The 14,009-nt window shown below is 45.2% G+C and overlaps 1 protein-coding gene across 2 annotated transcripts; it reads right to left on the minus strand.

Annotated features, from left to right (window-relative positions):
- Positions 1–9,197: 9,197 nt before the first annotated feature.
- On the minus strand, positions 9,198–13,249 carry ACTG1 (actin gamma 1). 2 transcript variants are annotated; one of them, XM_089539743.1, is made up of 6 exons: positions 13,117–13,249; positions 11,681–11,812; positions 11,339–11,578; positions 10,634–11,072; positions 10,273–10,454; positions 9,198–10,137 (listed from the first exon to the last, which is right to left on the minus strand). In XM_089539743.1, exons 2-6 carry the CDS (start codon positions 11,801–11,803, stop codon positions 9,994–9,996), a joined length of 1,128 nt encoding a protein of 375 aa, XP_089395869.1. In that variant the 5' UTR covers positions 11,804–11,812; positions 13,117–13,249; the 3' UTR covers positions 9,198–9,993. The 2 variants fall into 2 exon arrangements, with proteins under 2 accessions (XP_089395869.1, XP_089395878.1); XM_089539752.1 differs by having other exon boundaries at positions 11,681–11,815.
- Positions 13,250–14,009: the final 760 nt, after the last annotated feature.

The following is a 14,009-nucleotide window of genomic DNA, read 5'->3' on the forward strand; positions in this document are numbered from 1 at the left end:
TACAGCACCTGAGATTCATTGTTGGTGTCCTATACAAGTACTAACAAAGACTGACCCTTCCTAGGCGGGTTACAGACCGCCATGAAAGTATGTGGCGAGCACGTACTAGGGTTAGGAAGGGGCGGTGCTTCCGCACCCCCCTGACCCTAGCACGCGCTCCCCGCGCACAAAATGGCGGCGGCCGTTCCACACGGCCGCCGCCATGATGGCGTGACGAACGCGCCGCCTCCAAACGAGGCACCGCAGACGTGACGCCATCGCTCCGTGTGAGGGCGCTTAATGTGCCCTTTGCGCAGAGCAGGAAGGAGCTCCGTTGCGCCCAGCAACGCAAGGGAGAAAGGGGCCAAGCGGCCCCTTTTTCTTCCTCCCCGCCGCCGCGGGGTGTCCTTGGGGCTTGAAGCCCCAAGGGCACCCCTTTCCAGGCTGCGTGGAAGCGGCCTTTTGCCGCTTCCCCACAGCCTGCAAAGCGGCGGATCGGGGCCTCGGAGGCTGCCGGTCTGGCAACTGAGGCCCCGATACACCGGGGAAAGGCGCGCCTACAGGCCGCCCCAAAGGGGCGGTCTGTAACACGCCCTAGTTTCCAGGTTCAGACAGCATAGTCTGCAACCAGTGAGACACATGGAGCAATTGCATCAACTATACTTTTGATAATTTGCTTCTGATGGCAGCAGCTCTATATCACAGGAGGATGCTGGCACACGCATCTGCATCATAAAACAATGAAACCACCAAAAGGGAGGGTGTTGCAGAATTCTGTTGCCAAAAGAAAAGATGAAAGGCAATGTGGGAGGATGCCAACATGATACTGCTGACCACTTCAGAACTGACTTGTTGTGGGACCAAGGAGGGTGCAAAACCTGGGTTCAAGAGCTGTAAGTAGCCCACAGGTTGCCCACTCCTGATATAATAGATTTACCACCTGCTTTTCCAGGGGACAGTCCCCTCACATATTGTCTGCATTTATCACCAGACCACAGCAGTGCTTCATGAAAGATAGGACAGAAGATATTTTTCTTGATTGTAAGAGTGCTAGAAGGGAACTGGGAACAAACCAACATTTCAATAGCCATTGGGGAGAGTGGAATTTATTAGCCTGGCTTCTCTGATGCTTAGTACGTGACATCTGGCTGCCAAATCCCCCAGGATGAGGGTCTCTTTATCCCCAGACAAAGGAGTCCAAGGGTGTGGAATGCAGAGAGAGGGTGGAGAAAGAGCCTTGAATCAAGAGAACAGCGGGAGGCCCAGTACAGTGCTGGCAGCAACTGCACCCTCTGTTAATCACATTACTCAGCAGCTTATGCACACACAGTTTAGCATATTGGCTTCCCCCGTGGTGACCTCTGTTCCTAACCATTACTGCTCAACCATTCTCTCTCCCTTCCCCCTTTTTTGCACTGGCTAATCAAGTACAAGGGATAGACTGGAACCTACCTAGACAGTGTTGTCAAAGCTTTGACAATCCATTTTTAAGATTGAACTGGGACACCGTTCAGTGACAAGAATCCACAGCCAGTTACAAAATACTGTATCGGTCAAGCTCTCAGTGGTTCCTACCCCCACACCCCCACCCCATACAGTCAGTGTGAGTTGCACAAGCCCTCTGGGTGTGGCTGGTTTATTTTATGTTATCCTTATGAGCAAGCAGTGACTAAAATACAAATGTTGTATTTGGCAGTGCTAGCAGATCATCATTTCCTTTCCATTTCCCTGCTGAAGAAAGCCTGGGGCTTTTGGCTTCAGCCTGACATGCTAAACAATACAAGTTTATCACACAACAGTGACATTGTGCAAATGCCATAAACAGCTTCAGAGCTGATCAACCTGCAGTGATGTTCCCAGCAGAACAAGCAAAACATCTGGAAACATCTCAGGCTGCCCCAGTAATTCTTCTGGAATATTTGCATGAATATCTGAAGTAATGCATTTCAAGAAAGATACTTTCAATATTAAGACAGAAGGCAGACTTCCACGAAGGGACCTAGATAATTTACTTTTTTAAAGGAAGAATAAGTAGAGAAAACACAGTCCTAGTAGTAAGGTGAAAACAATTTAGGAGAACAGAGGTAACAGAAACAACTAAAACCTTAGCATTAGAGACTTCTAGGAAAAGACGGAAAGGCAGAGCTAGGGAAAACTGTGGTCCAACAGCTGTTTGGTTGCTATTCCCATATTAGCCCAAGGCACTGGAACTAGTGGTAGATGTGTGAAAGTTACAGTCCAACAATATCTGGAGAGCCACATGTCCCCCAGCTCTGGTGTAAAAAGTGAGCATATTATCCTTAAAAGGGGGCGGAAAGGTCATCTTGTTGTAGGACAAGGATGAAGACATACAGGATTTTAGTTGTTATTAACTGCCAGCAAGTTGACTTCAACTTATGGTGACTCCATGAATAAGAAACCTCCAAGTCTTGCAAATTCAGGGCCATGACTTCCTTGATTGAGTCTATCCACCTGTAATGCCATTTTCCTCTTTTCCTGCTGCTTTCTACCCTACCAATAATTATTGTCTTTTCTAGTGTGACATGTTCTCCCATATATCCAAAGTATGACAGTCTCAGTTTAGTCATCTTGGCTTCCAGGGAAAGTTCAGGCTCACTTTGCTCTAGGACCCATTTATTGGTCTTTTTAGCAGTCCATGCTGTCCATAGAACTGTTCTCCAGCATGACATTTCAAAAGAATTTATTTTCTTCCTATCAGCTTTTTTCACTGTCCAGTTTTCACAACCATCCATAGAAATGGGAAATATGAAGACATGGATAATCCTGACTTTAGTATTAAATTATATATCTTTACATTCCAGGATCGTCTAGTTCCTTCATAGCTACTCTTCTAAGTCCTAGTCTTCTGATGTATTGACTTCAGTCTCTGTTGTCATTAATGACAACCAGGGTATGGAAAAACTTGAACTATCATTGTCATGTAAATAATCTGTGGTAATTTTTTTTGTTTTCTTGATGTTCAACTGTAAACATGTCAATACAGGGGTGAATGGGGCCAATTTTCCCCTGTGCCCCCTGGTGGCCCTCATCAGCATATTCAGATGGATACTGGGTATCTCTTTGGAGAAATTACAGCTAAAAACCAGAGAAACAGCAAGAAACAGCAAGAGCTGTTTTGTGGGTGATTTAGTATGATTTTTTCAGAGAGAAAATGCCCCCCAAATTATGCCAGTTTTTCTTGAAACTGGGGGCTGGATTGGCCACAAAGAAAGAGGTCAGAGGTTGCATGCAATCCACAGACTGCACTTTCTTGGTGTAGGCACTTGAGCAGTGGACAAGAGAGATACTGAACTTGAAATCAATTTATGGTGACTACCAGGAAAACCTTTTTTGTCTCCTCGATTACGCTTTAACTGAAATTGCTATAAAATTTAAATTTTAGGTAAGAAATCTCCACTAGAAAAGAACTCAGGTAGCCCTCAAGGAGATCAAACTGAAAAATTCTGTGTTTTAAATATGCAGATCACAATACAAATCAATAAGAACAGTTTTTAAAAGCCTCATGCAATAATACAATAAAATGAAGAATTAGAATGCTTGGAAGTGGAGGGGGGGAGATGTTCACAGGTCTCTGGTAATTGCGGCTGTTGCGTAGTGGCTAAGACACCAATTTGGAAGGATGACAGTTCGAGGCCCAGGTGCTGGATGATGGGTGAGCTCCCATCACTAGTCCCAGCCTATGCCAACCTAGCAGTTTCAAAAAGCATGCAAATGTGAGTAGATAAATAGGTACCACTTTGGTGTGAAAGTAACGGCGTTTGGTGCAGTCATGCTGGCCACATGACAAACAAAGCAGTGCTTGGACAATGCTGGCTCTATGGCTTAGTAATGGAGATGAGCACTGCCCCCCACAGTTATGACTAGACATTTATGTCAACGGGCTACCTTTACCTTTACATATGGCAAAAGTATCACAGGGTTTTCTCCAGAGTTGTAGACCAACACTCAAACCACTATACCACACTGGCTCTGGTAGTATATCTGAATAAAAGCTATGCAGTCTTTTCCATACAGCATATTCCATAAAGCTGGGGTGAACAAGTGTGGGCCTTTTTAATTTGGATCGCAACTCCCGCCATCCTTCATGTTGGCTAGGGCTGAAGAGAGTTGCAGCACAACAAGGATGACAAGATGCCTACTCCTGCCATAAAGCACAGCTTTAACAATGAACATTTAACTAATTGCAGCGTGCCTCAGTGTTGGTATGTGTTACTATGGGCTGAAGCAAGCATTAAGTAAACATTGCGAAAGGAAAAGTGCCTTAATCCAGCAGACACAAAAGATCACCAGCCATTCACAAAACATAATTCATAAAACCAATTTTGTAATCTTTTTAAGAAGGGGGGAGGACCTGGACACAACAGGGCAGGCTAAAGGTTCAAAGTCTGAATACCTATGCCACAGAATGAATGTTTTAATGACCACTTTTCATGGTATCTCTTTTTACCTAGTGCCTTCTCTTTCCATGTTATTATCCATTCTGACACACAATCTTGCCAAAGTATTCTGTACGAGGTAATATGCTATACTGAACATCCAGGGACCATTCAGACCATCCCTACATTCTTACAAAATCATTAGATGTTGTGGGGCCCTTTCTCCTTACTTTCTCCATAACGTTTAATCTTAGGAATCTGAACTATCCACTAGGTTATGGTGCAGAGTACAGCACATTCTTTTAGGTATGGTATGGAGTAACCAGCCTTCTGTATCCACAGCTTGAAAAATATTCAAAAATAATATAAATTCCAAAAGCAAAATTTGTTTTTGCCATTTTTCTATACCATTATATTTAATGGACTTGACATCCACAGATTTTAGTATCTATGAGTGGGGGTGGGGGTGTCCTGGGACCAAAACCTACAGGATGCCAAGGACCCACTGTACAAAAGAACAGTCTTCATCAATCTGTTATATTCAAGCATTTTGCATTATAATTCTAGTAATGCCTGATTACTGGCTATGCTAGTTAGGATTTTATAAGAGCAGCAGTGTAAAACAATGTTTCTTGACTATGATGTGGAGGGCCAGCATTTCTTCTCGTCACTCCCCATGTACAGGAATCAATACCATGGTCATGCTCATGGGCTAAACTTTCCTCCCTTCAAACTCACTACAGACCTGCAGTTGATGGTTTGAGCACCAGCACTTGTTGATGGACCTCCACATTGACTAGCATTGGTCTAAAACAGTGGTCCCCAAACTGTGCCCTTTAAGAGATTTTGGACATCAGCTCCTAGAAGCCTCAGCCATATTGGCCAATAGCTGGGGATTCTGGGATCTGCAGTCCAAAATCCCTTCAAGAGGACAGTTTGGGGACCACTGGTCTAAAACATTTGTCCTTGACTTCCTCTGAGGCTGAGGGTGACTTGCCCAAGGATACCCAGAGGTTCCCATGGCTGAATGGGGATTTGGACCCTGGTCTCCAGCATCTTAGTCTGGTAGTCTAACCACAATGGCTTGGTGCCTGGAAGTAAAACTCAACTATGGTTCAGCAAAGCCTAAAGCCATATATTATATTTGTGCATTCATCCAATGCATGCATCAGCTAACCCAGTTGAAATCCCACTTTAGCCATGAAATATATTTATTTTAAATATATGTAGTACAGGTTCTAAAGGGTCTTTAAGCAAGGATAGGCAACTATGGATTTGCAGTCCAAAATCATTTGGATGGCAACTCTGGCCTTCCAAGAGTTTTTGTACTACAAAACAACCCTGAACCCCATTTTGGGAGAAAGGCAGGATATATATCCAATAAATAAATAATGAAGTCCAGTAATCCTTCACCAATAAGATATGCTGTCTGAGGCTGTTTGAGAGTTGTAGGCCAAGAACATTTGATGGACCAATTACTGATTCCTGCCTTAAAGCGAGCCCTACTCTCTCAGCTGCAGCTGAATAAGCTGCTTATATGGATTTATATTCATCAGCACTGCAGAAATAATGTAGTTTGACACCTCTTTAACTGCCACGACTCAGTGCTATGTAATCCTGACATTTGTAGATTGGTGGGGCACCAGAGCATCCTGGCAGAGGTGGCTAACTAGCACACAAAACTACATATCCCAGAATTCCATAGCATTGAGCCATGGCAATAAAAAACAATATCAAACTGTTATCATTTCTACAGTGTAGACAGCACCTACATCATAGGTAAGTTGTAGCAATACAAAATAAAAGGGGAGGGCTGCTGGTGGTCATTGTAGGCCAGTTTTTCCCAGTGGAGCATGTTGCGTGCCTTCATGTCAATTGTGACTTATGGTCAAACCTATTAAGTGTTTTCTTGGCAAGATTTGTTCAGAGGTGGTTTGCTGCTGCCTTCCCAAGGCTGAGAGCATGTGACTTGGACAAGGTCATCCAGTGGGTTTCATGACTGAGCAGGAATCAAACTCTGACCTCCTGAGTCATAGTCCAACATTCAAACCACTACACCATGCTGGCTCTTTACAATCATGGGGCCCAAGGTGTTAAAATCATCCCTATAAGTATGTCGTCCAGGGAGGACAAGAAAGTTGTAGTTTAGCATACGGGGATCAAGTTAGGAAAGGACAGCATATACAATACTAAGCTAAATGGGGCAACTGTCCATAAAACAATTTTCTTAGCTTTTAATTAAAAAGAAAAAGATGACCGAAAGTGCAGTTACTGAGCCCGTCTTTTGAGATTCACCAAGGAGCTATTCACTGGACAATGCAGGTTTTCCAGTTTTATAAAATGATTTCCAATCCTTCAACCAAGAGGGAAATTCTTCAGGGGACCTTTGATATTCAGAAACTGGAGACCAAACAGTTTACAATTTGCAGAAAGTAACAATTCTAAAATGTATAAAACACCTCCAACTTGCTCCTCTGCCACCTCACTCTGAAGTTGTAATTTTAACTGAGGACCCAGTCCCTCCAGCTTCCCCATTTCTCCCCCCTTAAATCCTACCATCCTTTTGTTCCTTGCTTTTTATCTTTGGAAGTAGCTTGAACAACAAAGCGAGTACAAAAGAGCAAAAGGTCAGAGTTCTGAGAAAATGTCAAAATGGGAAAGTATAGAAGACAATGCTCTAAAAATTGTAGTGGGCAGGCTGAGCTTTCCTTTAGTTAGGATGAAGAAAGAATGTTTTAAACCCAGTTTCCCTGAAACATGGGTTCTAAATATACACACTACACCCTGTGAACAATCTGATTTCCAAACATGTGGCCAACACTGGTTTACCTTTCCTAGCTTACTTTGTGACAACCAAATAGCAAGGCATTCCTTTGCCAAACCAAATGGCATCTTTAGAACACACCAGTCCTGCTTTATATAGTAAGATTATGCATATTTTTCTTCAGTGTTTTGATTTATGCAAATAAGATATTTAATAATATTCCCAATGGGCTAGGAATACTGCATCCTTTCCTCTCCTGTAATATGCAAACACTTAAACAGGGATTTAGGACTAAGACTTTCGCAGATACTCACACAAGCAAGCATCTGTCAACTCAATTTTTCCAACCAACAGATCTTGCTTATTTAGCCTGACATCTGTTAGGCCTCTCAAAAGACATGGTAGAATGGTTACGTTCTCTACTGGAGGGGAATAATCTTTTCTCACTACGAAAAAAATGTTGTCCTTATAGCAAGTTAATTTATCAAGACATTCAGGACAAACAAGGCCATCCTGCTCACAACTCCCAAATCTGGGAATAAAGCAGGCTTATTATAAACTGTAGATGTCCCCAGAATGAATCCCTTATCTTCCAGTGATGAAAGCTAAACAGGGAAACAGGATGGGTTTTTTCTTTTAGCCTGAGCCAAAGGCCCATCCAAGTAGCAAATTACAAGAACACAAGGTAGATGATACTCCTTGTAGGTTCCCACCTTTCAAAGACATTAAGGCAAGAAAGGCAGACACATTTGTTATTCATGTGTGCTTCCTTCTTTCCCATCTAACACAGCAATTTTAATCAGATAGAGTGGGCAATTTAGTCAATTATGAAGCTACTGCCTCTGCTTCAAGGGCTCAAAGTGATGATTGCTGTTGTCACAGAACCATTTTCTGAAAGTAGATAATCATACCAATAATCCCAGCTCTAGCACTTTACTGGGAGAATTACAGCTGGCCTCCATTATATACCCTACAGCTGCTCACAGTACAAAGCACTTCCTCCTGTGGCATCACATGTGCAGTGTGGGGACTGGGGATACATAGCTGGACTAACAGTTATGTATTCCAAGTATTCCTCACCATCAGCTATGCTAGCTGGGCTGCATGATTTCCAGCCAGGCAAAAAACACCCAAGCTGCATACCAATTGTGGCCCTGTAAAAGACATGCCATTTCTGGACTTGGTGGCAATGGATTAGTTCAGCCAAGAACCATCAGCCAGTTTTACTAACATTCTCAAAGTGGGAGAGATTATCCAGATTTCATGAAAGTGGTCACAATCTACTCCTTCATCTTTTCTGTTGTCCAAAATTTGTTATTCTAGCCCAGTCAATATCCAAAGCAGCAGGGTATAAAGTTTCCAGTGGAATACACTATGCACACAAAAATACATTTTAAAACCTCATGTCCCTGAACAATCATGCTGTCCAGTAATTAGCATTTTCTTGCTAATCTCAACATACTAGTAATGTTTATTTACACCCTGCTTTTCAGTCAAAAGGCTATCAGAGCAGATTACAAATATGCAAGAAGCAACTCAAATCTTTGTCTTTTGTTTCTGAAACACTGGAGCAGTGCTCCCCAAACTGTGCTTTAAGTAATTTTGGACTTCAGCTCCCAAAATCCAAGACTATTGGCCAACATGGCTGAGGCTTCTGGGAGCTTAAGTCTAAAATTCTTCAAGGGCAGTTTGGAGAACACTGCACTAGAGCAAACAGGTCAAGATTAATATTAGCAATTAAGTCTGGACTGAAGTATATCATTGCAGACTTCCAACTGTCCAGTTCTCATTTTAATTGACATAATGTTAGTGATTTAATTCCAATGTTGAAAGGCAGAGAAAATCTTCAAACTGGGTTTAATTAACCAATTTAAAAGCTGTTCAACAGCAAGCAATGGCTCTCGTATTGTGAAAGCTTGGATGTTCGGAGTCTAACTTCAGCATTAAAAGCTAAAGCATGTTCACCAGCATGTAAATGACTGATCAAGAACTGACCAGGCATTTTGAGTGCCAACAGTATTCAAGTAATTTCCCCCACTAAACAAACATTAGGCCTATTTCATTTACTGCAGCGCTTTATTTTCCTTTCACAATGACGTGTTGGGCATTACAATTCTCAACTTCAGGATGACTTACAAATTTTGGTTTTCTACTGTCATATGACAACATTAAGGCAACGTACAAAAATCTTACATAAATTAAACCTGATGATTAAATTTACAGGTGTCAATGCAAACATTGGAGCAACTCAAGTTGAGCAACTTTTTGCCCTGTGATGTCTTGCTGGGATACAGGTGGGCAAAGGAAGAAAAACTGGTTCATAAGGCTTGGATGCGATATGTTTCCAGCCCTGTTAGGAACAGTGGCAAGACAAAAAAAATGGCCATCCTTTTCACAAAACCTTGCCAGCCTCAACAATAGTGATCTGGAACTCTTAGCGCTTTGTGTAGTGGAAAGTCTGATCTTTTGTTACCCTGTACAAATCTAGCCTCAAACTCCATTGTTACACTGCTGGTTACACAGAGACCATGGTCCCAGGCAGTTACAGACACAAGTTAAACCTTTGTATTGTATAAATGCCACCTGTACTAGGTCCTAGGCCAGATGTGTATAGGGTACAGTTATACTGCTATGTACAAAGGGAACAGTTAACTTGAGTACAGGTCATATCAGCAACAAGGTAGACATCCTCACAGGATTATTGGAGACAGACTTCCCAATGACAAATGTTTTGAAGAGAAGGCTTATTCCAGTTTCATGAGGCTAGCATGAGGTGTATATATTTGCCCTGGCAAATTTATACTGGTGAAAAAAAAACTCATGCAGCAAATGCTGCATGTGCTAATAGTCCATTTAGAAACATTTACGGTGGACAATGGATGGGCCAGACTCATCATATTCCTGCTTGCTGATCCACATTTGCTGGAAGGTAGAGAGAGATGCGAGAATGGATCCACCAATCCAGACTGAGTATTTGCGTTCAGGAGGGGCGATAATCTAATACAAGAAAGAGAACAAAACCAAAATTAGAATGCTCTGCAGTTGTTTCAGTTATCTACCTTGCTAAAAGGAGCTCTGAAAAATAAGTCAGAGACATGTAAAACCAAAAGCTTATAATGCAATTCTTCTCACCTTGATCTTCATTGTACTAGGAGCCAATGCTGTGATCTCCTTCTGCATTCTGTCTGCAATCCCTGGATACATTGTGGTACCACCAGACAATACTGTGTTGGCATACAGGTCCTTCCTGATGTCTACATCACACTTCATGATGGAATTGAAAGTGGTCTCATGAATGCCACAGGACTCCATACCTGAGAGAGAAGAGGGGGTAAAAAAATGGAAAAGATCTCAATTCATGCTATACAACTGCCTTGTTGGAAGTAGATCAGATGATCTACTGCACAGACCAGTGTGCTCACACAAAAATGCATACTCCTGCAACCTGAGAACATGTTAGTGCCTTTCGTTATGGTTACAATGAAGTGCTTACCTAAGAAAGATGGTTGGAAGAGGGCTTCTGGACACCTAAACCTCTCATTTCCAATGGTGATCACCTGACCATCAGGCAATTCATAGCTCTTCTCCAGGGAGGAAGAGGAAGCAGCTGTGGCCATCTCCTGCTCGAAGTCCAAGGCAACATAGCACAACTTCTCCTTTATGTCACGCACAATTTCCCTTTCAGCCGTGGTGGTGAAGCTGTAGCCTCTTTCTGTCAGAATCTTCATGAGGTAGTCTGTGAGGTCACGGCCAGCCAAATCAAGTCGCAGGATGGCATGAGGAAGGGCATAACCCTCATAGATGGGTACAGTGTGTGTAACACCATCTCCAGAGTCCATTACAATACCAGTGGTACGACCAGAGGCATACAGGGACAACACAGCCTGAATGGCCACATACATGGCTGGAGTGTTGAATGTCTCAAACATGATCTAAAAAAGAGAAAAGTTGTTGTAAGTAAGCAAACCCTCCTACAGTGGTGGCACACGCACACACACATGCTGACATGCAAAGTATCAGATGGAGTTGGAAACCAAAAGAAAACAGGCAGAAATACAACAGAAACCTGAGACTTCAAGAAGGAAATGCCAGGACAGCAAAGAACCCTGAAAATAAGAGAAGAGAAACTGTAACTTGAAAGAAAAATGGTGGGTGAAATGAGTGAGAATAACCAGGAACAGCCACACCAATGCCATACCTGTGTCATCTTCTCTCTGTTGGCTTTGGGATTCAAAGGTGCTTCTGTAAGCAGCACAGGGTGTTCCTCTGGAGCGACACGAAGTTCATTGTAGAAAGTGTGATGCCAGATTTTCTCCATGTCATCCCAGTTGGTGACAATGCCATGCTCAATAGGGTACTTCAGGGTCAAGATTCCTCTCTTACTTTGAGCTTCATCTCCTACATAGCTATCTTTCTGGCCCATGCCAACCATGACACCCTAAGGAAAGGAGAGAGAAAGCTTAGTACGCTACTAGGCTGAAGCATCCTAGCCGAGATCATACAGAGAAAGAGCAGCCCCACTGCTTCCTTGGCAACCAACCTGATGGCGTGGGCGCCCAACAATTGAGGGGAACACAGCGCGAGGAGCATCATCTCCAGCGAAGCCGGCTTTGCACATTCCAGACCCATTGTCAATGACAAGCGCTGCAATTTCTTCTTCCATTTTTCAGATCTGCTTTGAAGAAAAGGAGAAATTTCCATTAAGGACCAGTAAGGTGCCCTTCCCATCCCACATCTCTGCACCATCCTCTCGGCCGCTACAGCGTCTGGCCACTAGGGGCTGCTCTGGCAGCTTGCCACCCAGTCTGGGGACCCCACCCTCTAGGCTACATCTCCACCAAGGTCTCAGGATTGTCCTGCCTTTCCCTGCCCTCAAAGACCCAATAAGTAGACCTTTCCCTCTCTCCCTCTCCGTCTTTATATTTCTCCCAGAGATTAATACCACAACCCTACTTTCAGAAATCAAACAGGGCACACTCTTAAGCAGGCACACCATCCCAGCCTAAAAGCAGCGGCAGGGCAGCCGAAACACGACCAAGAAGGAAAATGTGCCTTACATCCTGGGGAGGCTGCTATGCCTCCTCTCAACTGCTAAGAAACAAAAAGGCGCGCCTTGTTTTCATTTAATGATAGGCTTCCAAAGAGAGGAAAAAGGCACCTTCCCCGTTTCCCAAACAGAGGTTTATTATGCCACTATTAAGACTCGAGAGCTCTTGGACACAAGCTCAATTATAAGAGAAGCGTACACTTGTCCAGAGCATTTAATGTGTGCATTTCAGTGCCCTTTCCCCAGACAACCCCCTCCATGAAGCCTCGCCCCGGCAGCCCTATTGCTCCCCTTTTAACCTAGACTCTCCTGGAGCAGGGCGAGCGACCCCCAACCAGCCCCTCAACAGCTTCTCCCCCTTCGCTTGGCTGCAAGGCTCCCTCCCTCGGGGCCCCTCCCAACAACGGCGCCTCTCCTGCCCCGCCCCGCCCCCCTCCGGCCGTTGAATTTCAAAAAAGGAAGGAAAAAGCCACCGCAGCGTCTCCTCCCTTCCCGCCCCGTGACGTCACCGGTCGCCTCCAGCCAATCCGGACCCAGGCGCCCTCAGGGCCGGCCCCGCCCCGTTCGGGAAGCCGTTGACCGGCGCGCGCGAGAGAGAGAGAGAGAGAGAGAGAGAGAGTAAAGAAGACTTAGGAGGAGGAGGAGGGTCGCGCGAGGCGGTCGCCAGGCAACCGGCTCTAGAACGCTCAGCGCTTTCTAAAAGGAGGCGGCGGGAGGGAGAAGGCAGGCAGAAAGCGATTAGCGCTCCCTTTCTCCCAGAACCCAATTAAAAGGCACCCGCTGCTGCTGTTCCTCCTCCTCCTCCTCCAGCAAAAAACGCGCGTTGTGTGAAACGGACCGCTTCGCTTCCCTCCCTCCCAAGAATGGTGACTTTAATCATTGTTATAGTTATTAAAGCGGAGCCCAGGCCGGTTGCGTCCGTTTCCTACCTGTGAGGAGGAGGAGGAGGCGGAGGAAGAGAAGGAGGAGGCGGGCGCTTTCCTTTTCCAAAGGCGCGAAGCGAGAGAGGGACCCGAGCGTGCTAGATCCGCTGCCGCCGGCTGAGTGAGAGCGTCCCAGCGCCAGCCCCGCCCCTTTTATACCCAGGGGGCGCCGGCCCCCGCCTCGCCGGCCGAGAAGATCGCCATATATGGAGATCTTTCAGAAACACGCGCTCCCATTGGCTGGCGAGGGCCGAGCCACGTGGGGCAGGCAGGGGAAGGAGGCAGGGCGACGCCCCCTCCTCCTCCTCCTCCTCCTCCTCTTCGCTCAGCCCCGGAATCTGCATAGCGCAGAACAAGGAGGAGGAGGGAGGGGTGCTGGCTTTGCGGAGGCAGAGGGACCCTCCGCTCCCCTGAGGGCTCCCTGGGTCCAAAGGAAAGGGCACCACCGACCATCCCTCCCCCAACTAGGCACCTCAGAGCCCAGACCTTCCCCCTCTCCCTCCGGGGGCTTCTGAGGCAGGGGGACAGGGACCCCTGGGGGCAGAGTCCCACCAGGGGGACCAGACTTGGCCCTCCATCTCAGCCTCCTCTGCAGGAGGAAGTCCGGAAGGTCCTCCATTGTGGACACCACTTAAGAAGCATCCATTTGTATGAGTGCTTTTGGCTTTCCTTCAGTCGTGTCCTCCATTTCCCTCTCTCAAAATGTCCTCCTTTGGGGCTAGGTCATCTGGTCACCCTGCTCCCAGGGCCATTCTTATCAACACATGGCCTCCCCAATTCAAAGGGAGGGTAATAATCATAATAATAGTAATAATAATGTTTATTTATTTATATCCCGCCTCTCTGTCAATGACAATCCAGGCAGCTTATAAGTTAAAAATTGCATACAATGCTTCAGA

Source organism: Sceloporus occidentalis, unplaced genomic scaffold (assembly GCF_023333645.1).
Source record: "Sceloporus occidentalis isolate IW3139 unplaced genomic scaffold, rSceOcc1.0.p SCAF_1, whole genome shotgun sequence".
NCBI lineage: Eukaryota > Metazoa > Chordata > Lepidosauria > Squamata > Phrynosomatidae > Sceloporus > Sceloporus occidentalis.